Below are 23523 nucleotides of genomic sequence, written 5' to 3' on the forward strand. Positions count from 1 at the left end.
TAGAGTCATGAATATGGGAAGCAAGCACCTGACAGTCTTGTGCCCATGGGGAGAAGCAGCCAAGAATAACTTAACTCAGCAAAGCTTAGCAACTCTGGGGTCATATCTCCTTTGATGGGCAGTGCCATACTACTGTAGCTCTGCACATAAGACTTACAAGTGTTCGGAGAAGGCTTTTGCTACAGCACTGTAAACTTGGACAAAACAGCATGGCTAACAACCTAAATATTTATTAATATGGAGCCAGATAAATCCTGACACACACATTTATTGTAATGCTGTGCAGCTGTGGAAGGTGAGTACTGGGCGGCTGTATAACACCTTCCTTATAGGGAAGTCCTCTGTCAAATAAAAGTGCCAGAGAAAACAAAACTACAACAGAATGTCTTTGGAGACAAGGGCAGGAAAGTAAGTGCAGACAGCCATGCTTCTTTGTATTTTCATAGTGGAAAATTTGCAAGGATGTACTATAAACTAATGAAAGTGTTTACTACTTAGAAATGCCATGAGTTGGCCAGATAGGGGAAGGCAGGTGGGAATGTTTTCATTGCAAAATTTTATTCTATCTATCTATCTATCTATCTATCTATCTATCTATCTATCTATCTATCGATTAGATGTAGATTAGATATAGACATAGAGACAGACATAGATTTAGACATGCAGACATGGGGAGAAGGGGGGTAGAGACAAATATTATCCACTTCCATGTTGGAGTGCATGAACTCAAACACAGCATACATTACTCACTTAACAAACCATACCTGTAGAAACACACCAGGCTGAAGCCTAGGTAGGAACTGTCATTTATGGCTGCATAAGCAATTGGCAGTCTGGTGCTCTCACAAACTCTTTCATTTGCTCACCCAACCATGTTCCTTAGCATTCCCTTTCTGTGACATAATGCCCAAGGTAAATGTGTGAACAGGGAGAAATATTTATTTTGATTTGAAGTTTCAGGCTTTCCAATCTGCAGCTGAAGGACTATTTTGATGGCGGGCTGGTCACATGACACAGTGCTGTGTGGGCAGAATGGGTTTCTTACCTCAGGGGAGGGGTAAGTGAGAGCAGATGTTGGGTGTGGGACGACTGAGGGAAGGGTATCCTGTAGAAAGGAAGAAGTCGAGGGAACAGCCTTCTAGAGTCACTTAGACTGTTCATCCTAAGGACTCCCCTATCTCCTGGTGGGACTGCAGGCTGTTACCCAACCCTTCAACATGGGACCCTCGAGAGGCACTTGATAGAAAAAAAATACTTATTGATAAACTTTAGTGGCATACCTGTATATATTTCAGGTTAGTTAATTTACCATTGCAAGATGGTATTTCACAGCATAGTCAATGGTTTTTCACAGTATAAACCCAGTCTAAAATCAAAACAAAACAAAAAACCCCATAAAAACAGAAAACAAAATACAAAACAAAAACAAGAACAAAAATCAAAAAAAAAAAAAAACTCAAACAAACAAACCAAAGAAAACACCCCAAAACCACAATATAAAAGTGAGCATGGTCCTTTGTTGAGACTTAGTCGAAAGCTTGTGCCATGAACATATGCACTTGTTTCGCTTTAGTCTAATGGCTGTGGTAACGAGGGTGATCAGTCACTCCTGTTTGTGCTAGATGGACAGCCTTACTCGGTGTAGTTCTTCTCATTGCTATGTCTAGGTTGGCCCCAAGCAACTTGGAATAGTCCTTTTCTGTTACAGGTTGCTGAGACACAGCCCAAAGTTATGGAGGAAAAACTTGAGGCAATGATTGCGGGCTGAACACACTGACTCATCAAACTCACTTTCTGTCATCAGTCACTAATTAGGAGAGATCTTGTGTAAATCACCTGCCAAATTTTCATCTTCTCTGATGACAATTTGTTCTTGGGAGCTAATCAAGAGGTGTGCATAACTGTGTTTCCAATGATGAATTAAGGGGCCATCCACACCTTTTATTTAGAGGATTTTCAAAGACAGAAATTCTGTTCTACCATTTTAGCTTCTTACATACTTTTGACAGATAGCTTTCCTTATGCATAGGCACAAAACCATATAAGTAAGATGGTTAATAAGCACATATTTTGAAATGACTCTTGCCTCTCTTTCGGTCAATAAGTACATAAATTAAAAGCTAGAGCGCCAGTGTTTGCTAAGGGGTCTGCTTTACCCTGGGACTTATCCTCAGCATGTCTAGTGAATGCTTTGACTTCAAGAAAAGGTGTAGGCACATCTTAGGATTGCTTGGGATTGTTTTGTGTGTTTTATTCAATATGTGTGGTTTCCTTCCTTCCTTCCTTCCTTCCTTCCTTCCTTCCTTCCTTCCTTCCTTCCTTCCTTCCTCTCTCTCTCTCTCTCTCTCTCTCTCCCTCTCTCTCTCTCTCTCTCTCTTTCTTTCTTTTTCTCATCCCCTCCCTTGCATCATTGAAGCCATTTGCCCCTTTTAGATTGTCAGGGTGGTTCCAGTTTGCTAATGTTATTTTACCCGAGCACTGATACAGTGAGGTTAGCCCAGGTAACTGAAAGGAGAAATGGGAGCTGAGCGTGTGGTGGTGGGGCTAACACCCTCCAGTCAGCCACTGCCATGTGACTCTCAAGCCCAGGTGTGGAGGTTGTCTCTGCCTTTAGTCAAGGCTTTCGAAGCACACTTACTCTGCATTTATCCAGTGAGTAATGAGGCTGTATGAATAGATTTATCTCCTGAAAAGAGATGGTGGCACACACCTCCTGGAGCCCACTGGAAGGCACCGGCTGTGTGACTAACCCTCGTTAACATGGATGGTTACAGATTTGCTGCCTGTTAAGCTTCAGTTTTCAGTGTGGAAGCAGTGCAGTGGGTAATGCTGTCAACCTGACATATTAAGAAAACAAGCCTTTGCAACATGATTAGAGAGAGGGGTTACTTTGTTAAGGTTAATTAAGAGAAAACTCTACCACTATTCTGTAAACTTGATGAGAGGATTGCACAGAAATAACAAAGCTGGCTGAGCTCGGGCATTCCTTGTTCTCTAATTCCTGACCCTGGATGCCATTTGACCTGCTTCCCCAAGATCCTGCAGTCATAACTTCTCACAGCGATGGGCCAAAATAAATGCTCCCTTCCTTAGTTGGTTTTGCCAGGGTATTTTAGCATGGCGACAGGGAGCGTAGTCAACGCAAGCCATTCTACTTGAATAAGATCTAAACCACATTCTCTCTCCATTCCAGGGGCAAACTGAGGAAGAAAAGAAGCCGGGAGAGGTGACCACACCTTCAAAGCGAGGTAATAATAGCTGTCTGCTGTAGTACAGTCTACAGCGAGTAGAAAACTGTTTGGCATTTCTGTTGTTTTAAGCTTCTTAGCTTTCAGATAGAATGCTGTTGCCTCCAGTTCACTCATGGTTGTACATACCACTGGTGTCCACTTTATCAATGACCTGTCATGTTTTCAGACATAAAACTTATAAAGGACTACAAGTCCACAGTTCTTATCTTTGTGTATTTACCTTTTCAAGGAGCTGTGAAGGAGGCCATTTCTGGTTTGTAAACTTTCTCCATTTGTGATGGATGCTGTAGAACATGGTATCAAGGTTTTAAATAATAGTAACAACTAAAATATTTTGTAACTTTAATTTCAATTTCTAAAAGACTACTTACTATTGCTTAATTTTTGGGTACAATATTGAAAATCTATGACCTCAAATGTATTTTTTATTACGTTCCAATACTGCATGTTGCTTTAAATGAATATTCTTCTATTGCGGCCACCCCAGGCCAGTTGTGTTCTTTGCTGAAAAAGCAGAACAGGATGCAGTACTTTGATAATTATGTAACTTGATGTTCAGATCCGTTGGAATATACTTCAGTTATACAACACTAAAATTTTAGAAATGAAATTGTCCTGCACATGGTCCAAACAGCAGCCTTATTTTCAACATTACCATTTTCTTAATTCTCAGAGATAGGTTGATATTTATTACGTTGTTTATTCATTTCTCCCCGGTGCTATGTTTTCACACTAATGTAAATTGAGTATTTATTTTTACATTCTGTGGTTACATCAATCCCATTGGAAAAAAAGAAAAATAGGCTTAGATGAACAATTTAAGTCTTTTTTGTTCCTCGTGCTAAGGTTCTTTACCAAGTTTAGTGCTTACATTTTGACTACATGTAATTGTTTGCTCCTATTGAATACTTTTCCAGGTTTTATGCAAAATTAGCTTACCTTTTTGTTCACTGTTTATGGACTCATTTTGTAGTTTATCATTTTATTCTCCAAAGCTTCTTGCTGTGTTTTCCCCCGCCCCAAATTTGACATTATTAATTACCTCTGGAATATAACTAAATGAGTAGAGGAAGGGATAGCTTTGTTTTCTGTATGTACAATGCTATTACTTGCTAATTATAACAAGAATAGGGTCATTAGGAGGCTTTGGGAAATAATATATACTTTTAGTTTAGTTGAGTGGATGAGAAAAAGCTCCCATTGTTATATTATTATAGTATCTTAATGGAGATTTCGTCCACTTACAGATTGTAGAACAATCAAATGTTTTCTTTAGAACTCGTAAAAATCTGAAGAAATTTGGCCACTTATCTGGTATCTTAAAAATAATAATAATAATTAAAAAACCAAACAAACCAGAACTGTGTATGCACACACTGATATGTTCATGTGAGTAGAAAACTGTACTGAATATAACACGTAATACTTTGTAGCAGTTTTATATTCAGTGTGTACTTTCTTGGGTATTGTTACTCCACAATTTGGGTGCCTGACCTATGCCCCTAACATTAAGCTAGCCTGTGCTGAGGGCAAGGGAGCTTCGAGTAATCACTTGGCTTATTCAGAACACACTCCACGATTTGAAGCTTGTATTCAACAAGTTGTAAGGCTGAGCTCTTTCTAGCCTACTCTTTCTGGTTTGTATATTTCTCTTCTCTGTAGATGTTAAGATAAAGGTTTAGAGAACTGCAATATTGCTTAGGAACGGGCTGGGGAAGGTAGCTGTTGAAAAATCACTAATGGTGCTTTGTATGCTCACATATGTCCTCAGACACAGGCTGAACTAGATTTTCCTGAAAATAGTTATTTTTTTGAGATTTATGTTTTGGTTCTTTTGGAAACACTTTGGCTAAATTCTTCCTGGTGACTAAGCAAGCAAATTACTCTCCTAGATCCATGTCCTCCAGAGAAGGTTTGTATCAGCACACATTCATTGATATGTACTTGTCAGTAAGTGTGTCATAAAACCAAAGAATTTTTCGTGTCAATTAGTGTGTAGCTCGTACATGTCTACTGACAGACAAGTAGACCAATGGAATAGAATTGAAGACCCAGAAATGTGTTTAAGGTATCAGGGATATAGGTGCCCTCGTAAAAAGAATTGGGTAATGTTCTTTTAGATTCTATGTAGTGGAATAATTTAAAGAGTATTGGTGTTAATTCTTCTGTGAAAGTTTGATAGAATTCTGAGCTAAATACATCTGTCTCAAGGAAGGAATAAAGAAAGAAATTAAAGACTTTTTAGAGTTTAATGAAAATGAAGCCACAACATACCCAAACTTATGGGGCACAATGAAAGCATTTCTAAGAGGGAAACTCATAGCTCTGAGTGCCTCCAAGAAGAAACTGGAGAGAGCACACACTAGCAGCTTGACAACATATCTAAAAGCTCTAGAAAAAAAGGAAGAAAATTCACCCAAGAGGAGTAGACAGCAGGAAATAATCAAACTCAGTGGTGAAATCAACCAAGTGGAAACAAGAAGAACTATTCAAAGAATTAACCAAATGAGGAGTTGGTTCTTTGAGAAAATCAACAAGATAGATAAACCCTTAGCTAGACTCACTAGAGGGCACAGGGACAAAATCCTAATTAACAAAATCAGAAATGAAAAGGGAGACATAACAACAGATCCTGAAGAAATCCAAAACACCATCAAATCCTTCTACAAAAGGCTATACTCAACAAAACTGGAAAACCTGGACAAAATGGACAAATTTCTGGACAGATACCAGGTACCAAAGTTAAATCAGGATCAGGTTAATGATCTAAACAGTCCCATATCCCCTAAAGAAATAGAAGCAGTTATTAATAGTCTCCCAGCAAAAAAAGCCCAGGACCAGATGGGTTTAGTGCAGAGTTCTATCAGACCTTCAAAGAAGATCTAATTCCAGTTCTGCACAAACTATTTCACAAAATAGAAGTAGAAGGTACTCTACCCAACTCATTTTATGAAGCCACAATTACTCTGATACCTAAACCACAGAAAGATCCAACAAAGATAGAGAACTTCAGACCAATTTCTGTTATGCATGTTTCTATCATACTGAAATCTATATTGATTCTTTGAGTAGAGGATCTTATCTTCTTACTTTGGAATATTGTTAGAGATGTCTAACTGTTTGGCACTCACCTGTCACCTGCTTCTAGCTACTATGTGCTTTGCTGTGGCCATTCAAAACATGCCATCCTTCTACCTATCTTAATTCTGCCTCTCCCTGTCTCTCTGCTTGCCCCTTCATGTCTTCCCAACCTTCTCTCTCTCTCTCTCTCTCTCTCTCTCTCTCTCTCTCTCTCTCTCTCTCTCTTCAACAAGACTTCCTGTTTTGCATACTGATGTAATAATGTATTGAAGTATTAATTGCCAAATGGGCTGAAGTAGAATCAATGACTCCAAAGATACTTCACTTCCTTTCAAGGGTTAGTTTTGGTGCTGAAGGGTGTTGACCATCAAGAGATTCCAACAGCTTCCGAGACAGACCCTCGACTATAATCACAGAGTTCTTCCTTAGTGTCACTAGCTTTCCTCCTGGATATAGTCACAGACCTGCTTTCAGAATGAGTGTGCCAGTGGTACTAAAATGTCCGCATCCTCCAAATTTAGTGGTAGACCAGTCCATCCTGTGTGATGCAATTTCTCATCATAATGGATAGCAGCACTATGAGAGCAAATGCATCTTACTTTATTAAATGTTTATTGATATGAATGGCATTTACTATCATTGAACAATCAATTAAATATTTAGGCATTTGTTACTTTGAACTTAAAAAATTAAATTTCACTGTGCCACGGTGCTCACTGGGTGATAAGCAAGGGATTTTTTTAATTAATGAACTTTTCTCAGGGTCCTGTAATAACTGAGGAATTCATGTGCACTTTAATTAAGAGTACTGCTCTTTAATAAGTAATTTTTAGTACATATTTTCATATTACTTGCCTGTACTCGCTAGTGGCTTATAAATGAGTTACTCTTTGAACCTACCTTTTATTTATTATTATTATTATTATTATTATTATTATTATTATTATTATTATTATTAGCTTCCAGTCTTCTCTATTGTGTTCTGCCAATTCTAGGTGAGTTGATGGGGCTGTGAATATAGTCACAAAGGAAAGAAACACATGTGCTCTCCTCTGGGAGTTATGGACCAATCAGTGAAGCCAGGTGGGGGCCAGGCCCTGTATTCATGAAACCTGTTTTATGAAAGTGATTTTAATACTATACGTATAATTTCTTAATAGCTTAAAGAACACAGCATAGTGCATGTTTTCCCTCATGGTAGAACTTCTATGAAGCTTGCAGATGACTCACGTGTTTAAGCTGCCCCGCACAGAGGAGCCCTGTGGAGGCAGCATGTATTCTCTGCTGCATCTGTGATCAATCCTTCATTGATGATGTCACTGGACTCTGAGAAGATGTCTGAGTGCTTGATGCTCACGTCAGCTTGACTAAAGGACTGGCTCCAGAAGAGCTTTAGTTCTAGAGCACACACCACAAGGGCTTCGAGGGGTGCACAGGTGGCTTCAGAACCAGAACCCCATCTTTCCTCTTCAGGCCCCAGATCCTCTTCCTGGAAGTCTTTGGGTGATTTGGATTCCCAGTCGATGGTCTATACAGTAGTGTGCATTGAACTTGAGAGATGTTTTATTTGTGTCCAGTAGAATCTGCTACTCAGATGACAGTTACAATGTTGGACATATTTTAATGTTTAGTTAGACCCAAAGTGACAGTATTCATTTGAAAACTTGAACCATGGGCTTCTGTGGTGACGGCTGGGTATAAATAACCTGTCCCTCATCCCCATGTTCGTTCCACAGTTTGGATTCTTGCCTGTTTCTTCAGTCTTGTGTCTTTGAGAGGCTATCCCAGAAGCCTCTTTGCATCCAAGTAGTTGGCCCAGGGCTCTGCTTTGCACCCTGTTTGATTAGAACTCTGGCTCTTTGCCAAGCACCACCACTATGAAAGTAACAGTCCTCTTTCCTTTTGACTAAAGTCTAGACAGGAGGCCATTCAAAATTGCAAATTTATTAGATTCCAACATGTTCCCATTAACTTCTTGCCCAAGTTGACCCTATTATAGTTTGGTCACTGGGGTCCTTTAAGCAGGTCACTGTCTCTTTGATAGATATCTATTTTTATTTGAACACTGACATTGGGGCTTTCAAAAACTACTGTAGCTTTTCTTCAAGAGCCCAAAGCCAGAGGAACTAGATATGTATACTTCATGCTTTGGTAAGGCTAACTATTATTTTACCTCTTCAGCTTATAGTCTTCCCTGTACAGCAACTCACTTATAGAATGTTCAAGACTACAATCACATTTCTCTGCTGATTTCTCTATGCATGGTTGAGTGCTACACACATTCCTCTAAGACAGCATCTAGTCTCAACTATGATCTTGATGTGCAAGCACAGCTATATAGAAAATATTCAGAGCAGGCTATGTAGGGGGAGAGGACTTGGGGGTGGCAGGGAGGAGGGAGGGTGGAAGATTAGAGAGCCACACAGAGACAGGAAGCTTGGATCTTGAATGTCCAGCCAGGTCTCTGTCTTCAGCTCAGGGTAAATATTCTCTTTAATGTGTGTGTGTGTGTGTGTGTGTGTGTGTGTGTGTGTGTGTATGTGTGTGTGTGTATAATGCATGTTTACATTTTAAATGGTATCCCCTTTCCAAGTTTCCCCTCCACACACGCCCCCATTCCATCTCTCTTTTCCCCTCTTCTCCCTCTCCTTTGCTCCTCCACCCACTCCCACTCCTGCCTCACCACTCTAGCATTCTCCCATGTTGGGGCATCAAACCTCCACAGGACCAAGGATTTACCTTCCCATTGATGCCAGATAAGGCCATCTTCTTGTACATACGTATCTGGAGCCATGGGTTCCTCTGTGTGTACTCTTTGGTTGGTGGTTTAGTCCTTGGGAGCTCTGGGTTGTCCAGTTAGTTGATATTGTTGTTCTTCCTATGCGGTTGCAATTCCCTTCAGCTTCTTCAGTTCTTCCCCTAGCTCTTCCATTCAGTTGGCTGTGAGTTTCTGTATCTGTATTAGTCAGATGCTGGCAGAACCTCTCGGAGAACAACCATACCAGGCTTCTGTCAGAAAGTACTTCTTGGTATCAGCAATAGTGTCAGGGTTTTGGTGTAGATGGGACCTCTACCTAGGAATGCATCCCATCTGCAGACAACAATATATATTTTAAAATTGTTATTCTGCAGAATGATTCTTTTGCTATTTGAAATCAAGCACAGACTGTGTGCCTATAATCAAGCAGACAGGTCTTGCCACTTGATCGGCCCTGCCAGCTTCAATCGGTCTCTTATCTTAAGCCTCCATTTTTTCCTCTCTCGAATATAGGAGAGATGGGTAATATCACTTGGCCATGAAGTTGTCAGGATTAAATGGGAAAATGTTTGTAATATCTTAGCCTCTGGGTAGATATTATATAAATGGGTATCTTGTGAGCAGCGTAGGGAGGGGATTTAGGTATTGCTTTTTAAGTAACTGTTAAGGTGTTTCTGGAATGAGCCCTCATATTTTGCTTTGGAGATTTCTAGTAGAATAATTTTAAAACAACAAAAGCTATGGAGTCAGCATTAGCTGTGATGTTCCCTTTAGTGTTTATATCCCCTACTCTCCTGCAGGGATGAAGATCCTTGAAGTCTGGTAAATGCCTGTGTATGAGAGCCGCACAGCAGGAGCCCTGGGGACCATCTTGCCTCTTCCCTTCTCCTATCTCAGGCAGTCTGTCATGGAAGGCCTCTGCTTTTTGTTAAGGAGTAGATCTAAACTCTGTATGTTTTCATCTCGCACTGCTTCAACTCTAGCTATTGTCCCCCACCTTGCCTTCCCAGGTGGCTCCATCAGACATGCCTTTGATATGACTCCATGCTGATGGCACAGTGCACAGTGAAGTTCTCTCTTTCTTCTCAGAATGGAAGCTGGATGCTGCGGACACCTCCACCCTTTCTTTGCTTAAAAGTTCATCTCTCCCACAGCCTGCAGGTTGGGACAAGGGTAAAAATCCTAAGGCCTCAAATCCTTAGATCTGGGCTTCTGTGGTTTCTCAGCTCTTTTGCCCATGGTCTGCCCGTACACTCCTGTGTTCTGAAAGTTCGTGCTTCATTTGAGACCTGGCCAAGAGGCTCCTTACTTAGGTCTCTTCTGATTTGAATGCCTTTCCCTCTTCTTTTCCACATACCTTTTGGATGAAGGTTTCTCCTTTGGTGCCTTTTGCTAGAGCAGTCCCCTGATCTCCTTGATCAGGTTCTCAGAGCCACGTAGTCAGAAAGCCCATGAGAAAGCTTGAAGTAATGAATTGCATTATTTGACCAAATACATTTTTTAAAAATTATGTTATACACATTAGTATGGGGATGTTAGATCCCCTGGAACCAGAGTTACATACAGTTATTATAGACTGCCATGTGGATGCTCGGAATTGAACCCAGATCCCCTGGAAAAGCAGCTGCTGACCCATCTCTCCAGCCCCACCCCCACTACATTTTAAAGCCTGTAGTAAGATTTACTATTGTTTCTTCAGGGCTTTGTACACAGTATGTCCTCTATATTATTTGTGGTATTAATAACTCCATGTTTGCCGTTAGTTTAGCAGTTAGTATGTCTGAACACAGAGGTTGGATTCCAAGGCCAAAACTGTGTGTACTGTGTACAGCTATTTGCATGTTGTCCTATAGTTAATAAAGGGACTGAAGCTATTAGGACACTGTTCTACAGCCAATAAAGGGACTGAAGCTTTGCATATCATTTTATGCAGAGATAAAAATTTCCAGAAGATGATGAGATAGGGTTTTTTCAGTTCCTTCATTGCCTATGGTGTGTGAGGGGCTGACAGAATCAAAAGCGGTTCAATAGGAGGGGACCTATATCTCATGCCAGTAGATTTAAGGAGTCACTCATTGACGTAGAACCTGGGATCACACTGGACAGCAGACACAGGGGTGGTAATTGTGCAGAGTCTGAGGACCCGGGGAATATGGGAAGGATCTGGACTGGTCAGAAGCCGTGGAGACGGGAGTTGAGGTTGCAAGGATTTGGGTCATCAAGTCCAGATTCCCTGTTGTAACTGCGAGTGCCCCTTCATATTTGCTGGGCTCCTTTGTAGAGGACAGACTTCACAGAAGGGAAGACTGAAGAGGAACAGAGAAAGGCTGCCTGGGAGTGCACAGAAGGAGGCTCACACTGCAGGCAGGGAGGGGAGGCTTCTGAAAGAAATGAGTACTGTGTGGTGCCCACCTCCATGGCTTTGTTTGCCGCTCTGTGGCTCATACCCAGAGGGGATCTGTGGTAGTATTATGAAACAGGAACAATTTTTTTTTCAAATATGACTCAACCTACATAAAGCAGTGTTTACGAAGGTTATCACTCTGTAATTTTACTTTTGCTATATGTTGGCAAGTATTCTACAGAGTCTATTTTTTTTACCCTTAATTATTTATAGTTGTCTTCACAGCACATAGGATTTTAGGAGAATTATTTTTCTCAGATGGCTGTCATGTTGATTCCATATGAGTTCAGCCATTCAGTATTTAAGCTGACAAGGAAGCTGTATTGTACTGATGAGTTTTAAACCTAAAGGATGCCCGAGATTTGAAACCAATTTCTCAAATTAGTACACATTTATGGCTTATCAAAGTAATTGGTCCATGAAATCAGATATTTATGCCATGGCTAAACTTGGGAGAAATCACGTTTTCCATCTTAAAGTGATTAGCTGTTTTATTAGATGCATATTTCTTCCTCCTGCAGTTCTGTGACTACCCAATACTCTTTCAGGGAGTTATTTTCTAGGTAAGGCATACACAGAAATGATAGAACTCAGAGGTCCTGTGACTACCCAATACTCTTTCAGGGAGTTATTTTCTAGGTAAGGCATACACAGAAATGATAGAATTCAGAGGTCCTTGAGTCTACAACATCTATTGCAAATTACTCTGTTGTCTACCGTGAACCTTAGTTTAAATGAGAATACTTCAGCTATGCACAGTGACTATAATTCTAAGATAATTCAGTGTTTAATCATGCCTTCCTCAGAGAAGATAAATATGATTATTTGGTTAATGTTCCCATTTCTTGAACTTTCAGATATTTTGTGGTGCTGCATTTGACCAGGTTACTAAAAATCAGTGCTTATCTCTCCTGCTTTGCATCCCTACTAATATCCCAACCACAGCCACAGGATTATCAACTCAACCAGTACAAGTGCTATCCTCTTCTGCAACACAGAGTAGTCCGAGGTAGATCTCACAGTGTTATTGTTCCAGAATGTCCCTGCCACATTCCTTCTGGCATCCCAGTGGAACCTAGCTCTCTTGCCTCTTCTGATGTCTAGAAGCCAGCTGTATTCCTTGGCTTGTGGCCTCTTCCTCTACCTTCAAATCTCACAAGGTCCTGTCTTTCAGTCCCCTTTGTTTTAGCCACACCCTCTGACCATAGCTGGGGACACTTTTCCACTCATGGAGATATGGTTCCCACTAGACTTTTCCAGACATACTCTACATTTTAAGTATCTTAACATATCTCCAAAGTTCATTTTCTTTTGGTCTTTGTCTTAGTTAGGGTTTTACTGCTGTGAAAAGACACCATGACCAAGGCAAGTCTTATAAAAAAACAACATTTAATTGGGGCTGGCTTACAGGTTCAGAGGTTCAGTCCATTATCATCAAGGTGGGAGTATGGCAGTATCCAGGCAGGCATGGCGCAGGAGGAGCTGGGAGTTCTATGTCTTCATCCAAAGGCTCTAGTGGAAGACTGACTTTCAGACAACTAGGGTGAGGATTTTATGCCCACACCCACAGTGACACACCCATTCCAACCAGGTCACACCTATTCCAACAAGGCCACACCTCCAGATGGTGCCACTCCCTGGTCGAAGGATATACAAACCATCACAGTCTTATACAGCGACATTTATAGATTTTAGGGATAAGGATGTAGGTGTCTCTGGAAGGGTGTTCTTCTGCCTATCACAAACTCTAAGTTGCAACATCACTTGGGGAATAGCATCGTCATCATGTTTCTTTAGCACCTGGTACAGAGTTTTAGCCACTAGGTTTAACAGCTGTTGTATTTAATGTGTTAAAATACTATTACAATCAAGTGTGGCCTAAGGTTTCTCTCCTACTCTCTGTGGGAAACCATTGGTTACAAGATTATGGGATCACTAGCTGCTTTGAATGTAATCTCCAGGAATTTTTTGAAACTGTTTTAGCATTTATTCATTTTTTTTGAAATAGTACTAATTAAGTATTCTCTTTTGCCCCTACATAGTAAGCTGAAGTTGATGTCCTAGTAGATTTCAAATTTACCTTCACCAAAAGTGACGAGTGTCTCACAAGGTTAGCAAGCTGGTGGGCCTTGGTTCTATAAGAAAACAGGCTGAGCAAGACATTGGGAGCAAGCCTCTAAGTAGCAGCCCTCCATGGCCTCTGCATCAGCTCCTGTCTCTAGGTTTCTGGCCAACTACCTTCAATGATGGACTATGATATGAAAATAGAAGTCAAATAAACCCTTTCCTTCCTACCTTGCCTTTTGGCAACGGTTTTTCATCACAGTGAGAGTAACCCTGAGACAAACACTGTTTCCAGGACCTATCAAATATGCAGCTATGTCCTCATGAAGGATGCTTCCCTGCTTCATCCAACTCTTCCTTGTGTTAGAACTGACACTCATCCTTGCTTTTGTCTGCTTCTTTGCCTTCAGTTTTTTCCCCCTTGGCTTCAAGTGTCTATTCAGAGTTAGATAAATGCTTATTTTCTCGTGTACTTTCCATTGCTGTGACCAAAACAACAGAGAGGAAGAAAGACTGATTTGGCTTATATTTTCAGGCCACCAGCCATTACTGGAGGAAACCAGGATAGAACCTTGAAGCAGAAATCATGGAGTAATCCCCTTTGCTTGATCCCCTACCTCCCGGGTCATGTTTGGCTAAGCATTCTTTTTCTTAAAGATTTATTTATTTAATATATGGAAGTATACTGTAGCTGTCTTCAGACACTCCAGAAGAAGGCATCAGATCTCGTTACGGATGGTTGTGAGCCACCATGTGGTTGCTGGGGATTTGAACTCAGGACCTTCAGAAAAAGCCATCAGTGCTCTTAACCACTAGGTCATCTCTCTAGCCCTTGGCTAGCATTCTTAAAAACCCTTGGTCTTCCAGCATCAGTTTACAATCAAGACTGCACCCTACAGACGTGCCCTCAGGCCAGTCATCTGGGCAATTCCTTGATCTGGGCTTTGCCCTCACAATTGTGTCAAGTTGACAATCGAAGCTTACCAGGATACACTATTTCTGCCACTGAAATGTGTGGTCTTCATACACTTCCTGTGGAGAAGTACTTTAGAAAGTATAATTACTTTTTATTTATAATAAATTTTATATTTTTAATATCTATATAAAATCATATTTTATTTATATAATTTATTAAAATAAATATATTAACAAACTGAGAAATTGATGTTTAATAATTAAATTAAAAGTGAAATAAAGTGAAAATTATTATATTTACATAGATATAGATATAATTATTTTTAAAGTCTAATTCTCTGCTTCTTGAAGAATATCAACACCACTGTTCATTCCTCCTTTCCCTCTGGCTGTCTCTCTTATTCCTTTCCTCATTGTTTGCTTCTCCTCAGAACCCTCAGAACCTAATCATCCTAAACACATTTTCAGATATCTATTCTGGGTCCCTTTCATGTTTTACTCTTTATAAATTCTGAGAATCAACTGTTCTTTAACTCTGTGTACATTGGTAGTGACTAAATGCTAATTTCACACCTGGAACTTTTATGTTTAATGTCTCTTGCATACTCCATCCCAAATGGCCTTCCTTTAGAGCTCTTTAAATTTCATGGTTTAAAAATTTAGCATCTCTGAAAACATATTCTGCTTATTCTTAAGCCTGGTTCTCTAGTTTTTGTCTTGCTTAGCTGCAAGCATCATCTCTTTGTTTAAAATAATCCTCTAGCTCCACTGTCTATATAGGCTAAGGACAGGAATTCTTAGCACCGGGTTTTAATTATATTCTTCCTCTTACCCAGAAAGAAAATCACTCAAGGCTGCACAATAATGGGCTGAATGATAAAAATAGATGTTGAGACCATGAAGATTCATGGAGATTGAAGAGAGGAGTTCTGACTAGAGAGTGTGGATACTGCCCCTGTGCTGGGGCATCACAGCAGGAATATAGCACCTCTGCTGTTCTCCTGCACAAGTCACCTGCTGGGTTTGTGATGACAAATTGCTGGCCTCATCTCTAGCATTTCTGGTTTAAGAGAAAACCACAATCTCATTGTTGCTATAGGTATTTTTCAGGTGATGCTGATGTTGTTGGTTCCACAGTTGGAGATCTTATTCCTAAAAGGTTCAGACACATCACCTGTGAAAACACTGAGAATCTCCATCCTAATCCATTCTTTTCCTACTTCATAGGTTCTTCATGCTATATTAGAACAATGGTTTCTCAAACTTTAGCATGCATCCGTTTGTTGAAATGCATGACTGATCACAGCACACAGAGTTTCTGATTCATCCTCCTAGAGTATAGTCTCCAAATTTACATTTACAACAGTATTTGGGATCTAATTAACCTTTAAAACAACATTTATTCCAAGACTTCTACTATCTGCTCACCTCAGAAGACCTTCTTTGTTCTCCTTTTGACTGGGGACATTTGTTAACAGTTCTCAGCCATGTGATTATGGAACACAATGGATTCACCATCTCAAATTGGGATGTTTCAAACTCTAAAATGAATTTATGGATTGATACTACTAGTTATTGATTATTAATTATTATTATTATTATCATTATCATTATTTTGGTGGTGGTAGTATGTGTGTGTATGGTGTGGTGTGTAGTATATACATCTCTATGGGTCAGATAACAATTCTCTGACATCGGTTCTCTCCTGATACCTTATAGGAATCAAGGATTGAACTCAAGTTCTCAGGCCTGCAGGCCAGTGCCTCTACATAAGATGCCACCATACCAGTTTTCACCAATCTCTTTCTTGATTTTATTCCTGTTCCATCTAAATCCCCTTCTTCAATGGTCTGGACTTAAATAAAATCCTGAGCTTTAGCTCTTCCCTTTGTTTTGGTTGTTACTGTCAGTTGCTTTCTGGCTCCCCTGCTTGCAGGACCAGGGCCCCTCTGACTTTCTCTCTGCTGTTCTCCTGGCTTGTCATTTTGTATTCACTGCCTTCCCTTTATAAGCATCCAGCTGTCTGCAAACTTTGCCATCTGCTCCCACTTCCAGCATGCCAGAGCTGCTGGAAGAGTCCCTGGGTGCACTTGGCCCCTTTGTAGTAATTAGTTCAATGAGTGGCTGTCTCAGTCTTGGTTGAATGTCCCCAGCTTTCCCTTCCTCTTCCTTCTGATGGCACAGTAGCCTTCGTTATTTGATGGATGATTTTCTGAGCTGAAGGTCAGGGCTATTTGCTGTCAATCCTTTTCACGTTCCTCACTTGCATGATGAATTCTTTACTTTCATTCCCTCACTGTTTTTGAATCCCAGAGTGTGTTAGTTAGCTATCCTTTGCAGTTATGATATGTTTGAGACAAGCAGAATAGAAGGTGTAAATGTCTGTTTTGTGGTTTCAGAGGTCCATGGTCACTTTGAATCAATGTGTAGGTAAACACCTTGACAGCAGGAACATGTGGTAAAAGAGGCTGCTGCTTTATAGTGGCCAAGAAGCAGATAGGGAGGGGGAAAGGAAGTGAGGAGGGAGGAGTGGCACATACTCATACAAGATGGAGGCAATGGTTCTAATGCCCTCATTTAAAAGTCTATTTGATATTTTATGTATAATAATTTTGGTTATTTTCATCCCCATTACTATCTCTCAATGAAACCCTTTTCTGTTGTTTTTTTCTTAAAACTATGTCTTTTTAAATGGCCCACTGAGTTTAATTAGGGCTGCATGAACATTGCAGGGTGTTACTTATTGGAGATAATGAGACGGGGCGGGGGGCAGGAACACATGCAAAGGACAGGATAAACAGAGTAGGGATAAGAATCTTTCCATTCATGAGCTTTGAGAATCCAAGAGAGGGAAAGAGGAGGCTCTTAGATGAGAGTCTAGACAGAAGGCTTTAAGAGCACAGGTAGACATTCCCTGTTACAGTTCATGTCTTGAAAACCTTCTCTCAACACAGAGACTCATGTGTTTAAGACTTGGCTTTCAATTTTCTATTCCAAGTCCCTCAGAGACTAGTCCACACAGGAGAGCTCTCAGCAACAGAGCTTCCTGGACAGGGTCCCTTCAGGCCTTCATCCTCAGCCAGGAGGCAGAGCTGATCCTCAGACATCTGTGCACCTTCTCTGCCAGAGGAGAGTTGGCCTGCAGGGAGGGCTCTGACCCCTGGGACTCAGGAAAGAGTTGGACTCCCAGGAGTGCTGGCAGAGGCTAACAGACTCACAGGAGGAACAAGCTCCAGCCAGAGACAGCTAGAACATTAACACCAGAGATTATCAGATGGCAAAGGCAAACATAAGAATCTTACTAACAGAAACCAAGACCACTCAGCATCATCAGAACCCATTACACCCACCACAGCGACTGGATACCCCCAACACACCAGAAAAGCAAGATTTGGATTTAAAATCATAACTAATGAGGTTAGTAGAGGATTTTAAGAAGGGCATTAATAACTCACTTAAAGAAATACAGCAGAACACAGCTAAACAGGTAGAAGTCCTTAAAGAGGAAACACAAAAATCCATAAAAGAATTACAGGAAAACACAAACAAACAGGTATTGGAATTGAACAAAACCAAGCAATATCAAAAAATGGAAGTAGAAACAATAAAGAAAACCCAAAGAGAAACAACTCTGGAGATAGAATTCCTAGGAAAGAAATCAGGAGCCATAGATGTGAACATCACCAACAGAATACAAGAGATGGAAGAGAAAATCTCAGGTGCATAAAATTCCATAGAAAACATGAACACAACAATCAAAGAAAAGGCAAAATGCAAAAAAGATCCTAACTCAAAACATCCAGGAAATCCAGGACACAATGAGAAGACCAAACCTAAGGATAATAGGTATCGATGAAAATGAAGATTTTCAACTTAAAGGGCGAGTAAATATCTTCAACGAAATTATAGAAGAAAACTTCCCTAACCTAAAGAAAGAGATGGCCGTGAACATACAAAAAGCCTATAGAATTCCAAATAGACTGGACCAGAAAAGAAACTTCTCCCTACACATAATAATCAGAACAACAAATTCACTAAATAAAGATAAAAAATTTCTTTAAAAAATAGTAAAAACATTAAGGGAAAAAGGTCAAGTAACATATAAAGGCAGACCTAATAGAATTATACCAGACTTCTCACCAGAGACTATGAAAGCCAGAAGATCCTGCATAGATGTTATACAGACCCTAAGACAACACAAATGCCAGCCCAGGCTACTATACCCAGCAAAACTCTCACTTATCATAGATGAAGAAACCAAAGTATTCCATGACAAAACCAAATTCACACAATATCTTTCCACTAATCAAGCCCTTCAAAGGATAATAAAGGGAAAACTCCAACACAAAAAGGAGAAGTATGTCCTAGAAAAAAACAAGAAAGTAATCCTTCAAAAAACAAGAACAGAATCCCAACTCTAACAACAAAAATAACAGGAAGCAACAATTACTTTTCCTTAATATTTCTTAATATCAATGGACCCAATTTCCAAATAAAAATATATCTTAATATCAATGGACTCAATGAGTGGCTGTCTCAGTCTTGGTTGAATGTCCCCAGCTTTCCCTTCCTCTTCCTTCTGATGGCACAGTAGCCTTCGTTCTTTGATGGATGATTTTCTGAGCTGAAGGTCAGGGCTGTTTGCTTGTCAATCCTTTTCACATTCCTCACTTGCATGATGAATTCTTTATTTTCATTTCCTCACTGTTTTTGAATCCCAGAGTGTGTTTGTTAGCTATCCTTTGCAGTTATGATATGTTTGAGACAAGCAGCATAGAAGGCATAAATGGTTTCAGAGGTCCATGAAGAGCAAACATAGCATGAAGAACCTACAAAGTAGGAAAAGGATGGATTAGGATGGCGATTATCAGTGTTTTCACAGGTGATGTGTCTGAACCTTTAAGGAATAAGATTCCCAACTGTGGAACCAACAACATTATTTATTCCCCAATAAAAAGACATAGATTAACAGACTGGCTAAGTAAACAGGACCCAACATTTTGCTTCACACAGGAAAGTCACCTCAGGGACAAGGACAGACACTACTTCAGAACTAAAGGCTGAAAAACTATTTTCCAAGCAAATGGTCTGAAGAAACAAGCTCGAGTAGCCATTCAAATATAGAATAAAATCAACTTCTAACCCAAAGTTATCAAAAAAGAGAAGGAGGGGCACTTCATACTCATGAAAGGTAAAATCTACCAAGATGAACTCTCAATTCTGAGTATTTATGCTCCAAATGCAAGGTCATCCACATCATTAAAGAAACTTTAGTAAAGCTTAAAGCACACATTGCACTACACACAATAATAATGGGAGACTTCAACGTCCCACTCTCATCAATGGACAGATCCTGGAAACAGAAACTAAACAGAGATACAGTGAAACTAACAGATCTTATGAACCAAATGGATTTAACAGATATCTACAGAACATTTTATCCTAAAACAGCACCTCATGGTATTTTCTCCAAAATTGACCATATAATTGATCACAAAACAGGCCTCAACAGATACAAAAATACTGAAATTATCCCATGTATCCTATCACATCACCATGATCTTCAATAACAACATAAATAATAGAAAGCCAACATTTACATGGAAGCTGAACAACACTGTACTAAATGATAATTGGTCAAGGAAGAAATAAAGAAAGAAATTAAAGACTTTTTAGAGTTTAATGAAAATGAAGCCACAACATACCCAAACTTATAGGACACAATGAATGCAGTCCTCAGAGGAAAACTCATAGCTCTGAGTGCCTCAAAAAAGAAACTAGAGTGAGCATATACTAGCAGCTTGACAGCACACCTAAAAGGTATAGAACAAAAGGAAGCAAATTCACCCAAGAGGAATAGAAGGCAGAAAATAATCAACCTCAGGGCTGAAATCAACCAAGTGGAACAAAAAGAACTATACAAAGAATAAACCAAACATGGAGCTAGTTTGTTTGTTTGTTTGTTTTGTTTTTGTTTTTGTTTTTGTTTTTTTTGAAAATCAACAAGATAGATAGATAAACCCTTAGCCAGATTAACTAGAGGGCACAGGGCCAGATTTCTAATTAACAAAATCAGAAATGAAAAGGGACACATAACAAGAGAACTGGAGGTAATCTAAAATATCATCAGATCCTACTACAAAAGGTTGTACTCAACAAAATTGGAAAAGATAGATGAAATGGATAATTTTCTAGACAGATATCAGGTATCAAAGTTAAATTAGGATCAGATTAATGATCTAAGCACTCCCATATCCCCTAAAGAAATAGAAGCAGTCATTAATAGTCTCCTGACCAAAAAAGCCCAGGACCAGGTGGGTTTAGTGCAGAGTTCTATCAGACCTTCAAAGAAGACCTAATTCCAACTCTCCTCAAACTATTCCACAAAATAGAAACAGAAGGTACTCTACCCAATTCATTCTATGAAACCATAGTTACTCTGATATCTAAAACCCACAAAGACCTAACAAAGAATGAGAACTTCAGAACAATTTCTCTTATGAATTTTGATGCAAAAATACTCAATAAAATTCTTGCAAGCTGAATCCAAGAACACATCAAAACAATCATCCATCATGATCAAGTAGGCTTCATCCCAGAGATGCAGGGATGGTTTAATATACAGAAAACATCAATGTAATCCACTATATAAACAAACTCAAAGACAAAAAACACATGATCATGTTATTAAATGCTGAGAAAGCATTTGACAAAGTCTAACACCACTTCATGATAAAAGTCTTGAAAAAATCAGGAATTCAAGGCCCATACCTAAACATAATAAAAGCAATATATATCAAACCAGTAGCCAACATAAAACTAAATGGAGAGAAACTTGAAGCAATCCCACTAAAATCAGGGACTAAACAAGGCTTCCCACTTTCTCCCTACCTATTCAATATAGTACTTGAAGTCCTAGCCAGAATGATTAGACAACAAAAGGAGATCAAGGAGATACAAATTGGAAAGAAAGAAATCAAAATATCACTATTTGCAGATGATATAATAGTATATATAAGTGACCCTAAAAATTCCACCGGAGAACTCCTATACCTTATAAACAACTTCCGTGCAGTAGCTGGATATAAAATTAACTCAAACAAACCAGTGGCCTTTCTCTGCACAAAGGATAAATGGGCTGAGAAAGAAATTAAAGAAACAACACACTTCAGAATAGTCACAAATAATATAAAATACCTTGGTGTGACTCTATCTTAGGAAGTGAAAGACCTATATGACAAGTACTTCAAGTCTCTGAAGAAAGAAATTGTAGATGACCTCAGAAGATGGAAAGATCTCCGATTTTCATGGATTGGTAGGGTTAATATAGTAAAAATGGCTATCTTGCTGAAAGCAATCTACAGATTCAATGCAATCCCCATCAAAATTCCAACTCAATTCTTCACAGAGTTAGAAAGGGTAATTTGCAAATTCATCTGGAATAACAAAAAAAACACCTAGGATAGCAAAGACTATTCTCAATGATAAAAGAACCTCTGGTAGAATCACAATCCCTGACCTCAAGCTGTACTACAGAGCAATTGTGATAAACACACACACACACACACAAAACCTGTATGGTACTGGTACAGCAACAGACAGTTAGATCAAAGGAATAGATATGAAGACTCAGAAATGAATCCACACACCTATGGTCACTGATCTTTGACAAAGGAGCTAAAACCATCCAGTGGAAACAGCATCTTCAGCAAATGGTTCTGGGTCAACTGGGTGTTAGCATGTAGAAGAATCTGAATTGATCCATTCTTATCTCCTTGTACAAAGCTCCAGTCTAAGTGTATCAAAGAACTCCACATAAAACCGGAGACACTGAAATTAATAGAGGAGAAAGTGGGGAAGAACTTCGAAGATATGGGCACAGAGGAAAGCTTCCTGAACAGAACAGCAATGGCTTGTGCTGTAAGATCAAGAATCGACAAATGGGACCTCATAAAATTGCAAATTTCCTGTAAGGCAAAGGACACTGTCAATAAGACAAAAAGGTCACCAACCGATTGGGAAAAGAACTTTACCAATCTTAAATCCAATAGGGGACTAATGTCCAATATATATAAAGAACTCAAGAAATTAGATTCCAGAAAATCAAATAACCCTATTAAAAAATGGGGTATAGAGATAAACAAAGAATTCCCAACTGAGGAATACTGAATGTCTGAGAAGCACCTGAAAAAAAATGTTCAACATCTTTAATCATCAGGGAACTGCAAAGCAAAACAACCCTGAGATTCCACCTCACACCAGTCAGAATGGCTAAGAACAAAAATTCAGGTGACAGCAGATGCTGCAGATGAGGAGAACGAGGAACACTCCTCCATTCCTGGTGCGATTGCTAGCTGGTACAACCTCTCTGGAAATCAGTTTGGCAGTTCCTCAGAAAATTGGACATAGTAATACCGGAAGATGGAGTAAAACCTCTCTTGGGCATATACTCAGAATATGTTCCAACTTGTAATAAGGACACATGCTCCACTATGTTCATAGCAGCCTTATTTATAATAGCCAGAAGCTGGAGATGTTCCTCAACAGAAGGGATATAGAAAATGTGGTACATTTACACAATGGAGTACTACTCAGCATTCAAAAGCAACGAATTTATGAAATTCTTAGGCAAATAGATGGATCTGGAGGATATTATCCTGAGTGAGGTAACTCAACCACAAAAGAACACACATGAAATGCACTCACTGATAAGTGGATATTAGTCCAGAAACTTACAATACCCAAGATACAATTCGCAAACCACATGAAACTCAAGAAGAAGGAATACCAAAGTGTGGATACTTCGTTCCTTCTTAGAAGGGGGAACAAAATACCCATGGAAGGAGTTACAGAGACAAAGTTTGGAGCTGAGATGGAAGGAAGGACCATCCAGAGACTGCCATACCTGGGGATCCATCCCATAAACAACCACCAAACCCAGACGCTATTGCATATGCCAACAAGATTTTCCTGACAGGACCCTGATATAGCTATCTCTTGTGAGGCTATGCCAGTGCCTGGCAAATACAGAAGTGGATGCTCACAGTCAT

General features: G+C 39.6%; 1 protein-coding gene across 10 annotated transcripts in view; it reads left to right on the top strand.

The window, feature by feature from the left end:
* Window positions 1-23523, top strand: part of L3mbtl4 (L3MBTL4 histone methyl-lysine binding protein) — a 511181-nt gene that overhangs the window by 116791 nt on the left and 370867 nt on the right. For all 10 annotated transcript variants that reach the window (XR_003952134.1, XM_006524417.3, XM_006524416.3 and 7 more), the window contains one exon: window positions 3194-3248. Coding sequence is in view for 7 of the 10 variants with exons in the window: in XM_006524417.3 (XP_006524480.1) it covers window positions 3194-3248 (55 nt within the window). In the remaining 3 variants the exon portion in view is untranslated. The remainder of the gene's footprint in view (window positions 1-3193; window positions 3249-23523) is intronic.

Source organism: Mus musculus, chromosome 17, assembly GCF_000001635.26.
Source record: "Mus musculus strain C57BL/6J chromosome 17, GRCm38.p6 C57BL/6J".
NCBI classification, from domain to species: Eukaryota; Metazoa; Chordata; class Mammalia; order Rodentia; family Muridae; genus Mus; species Mus musculus.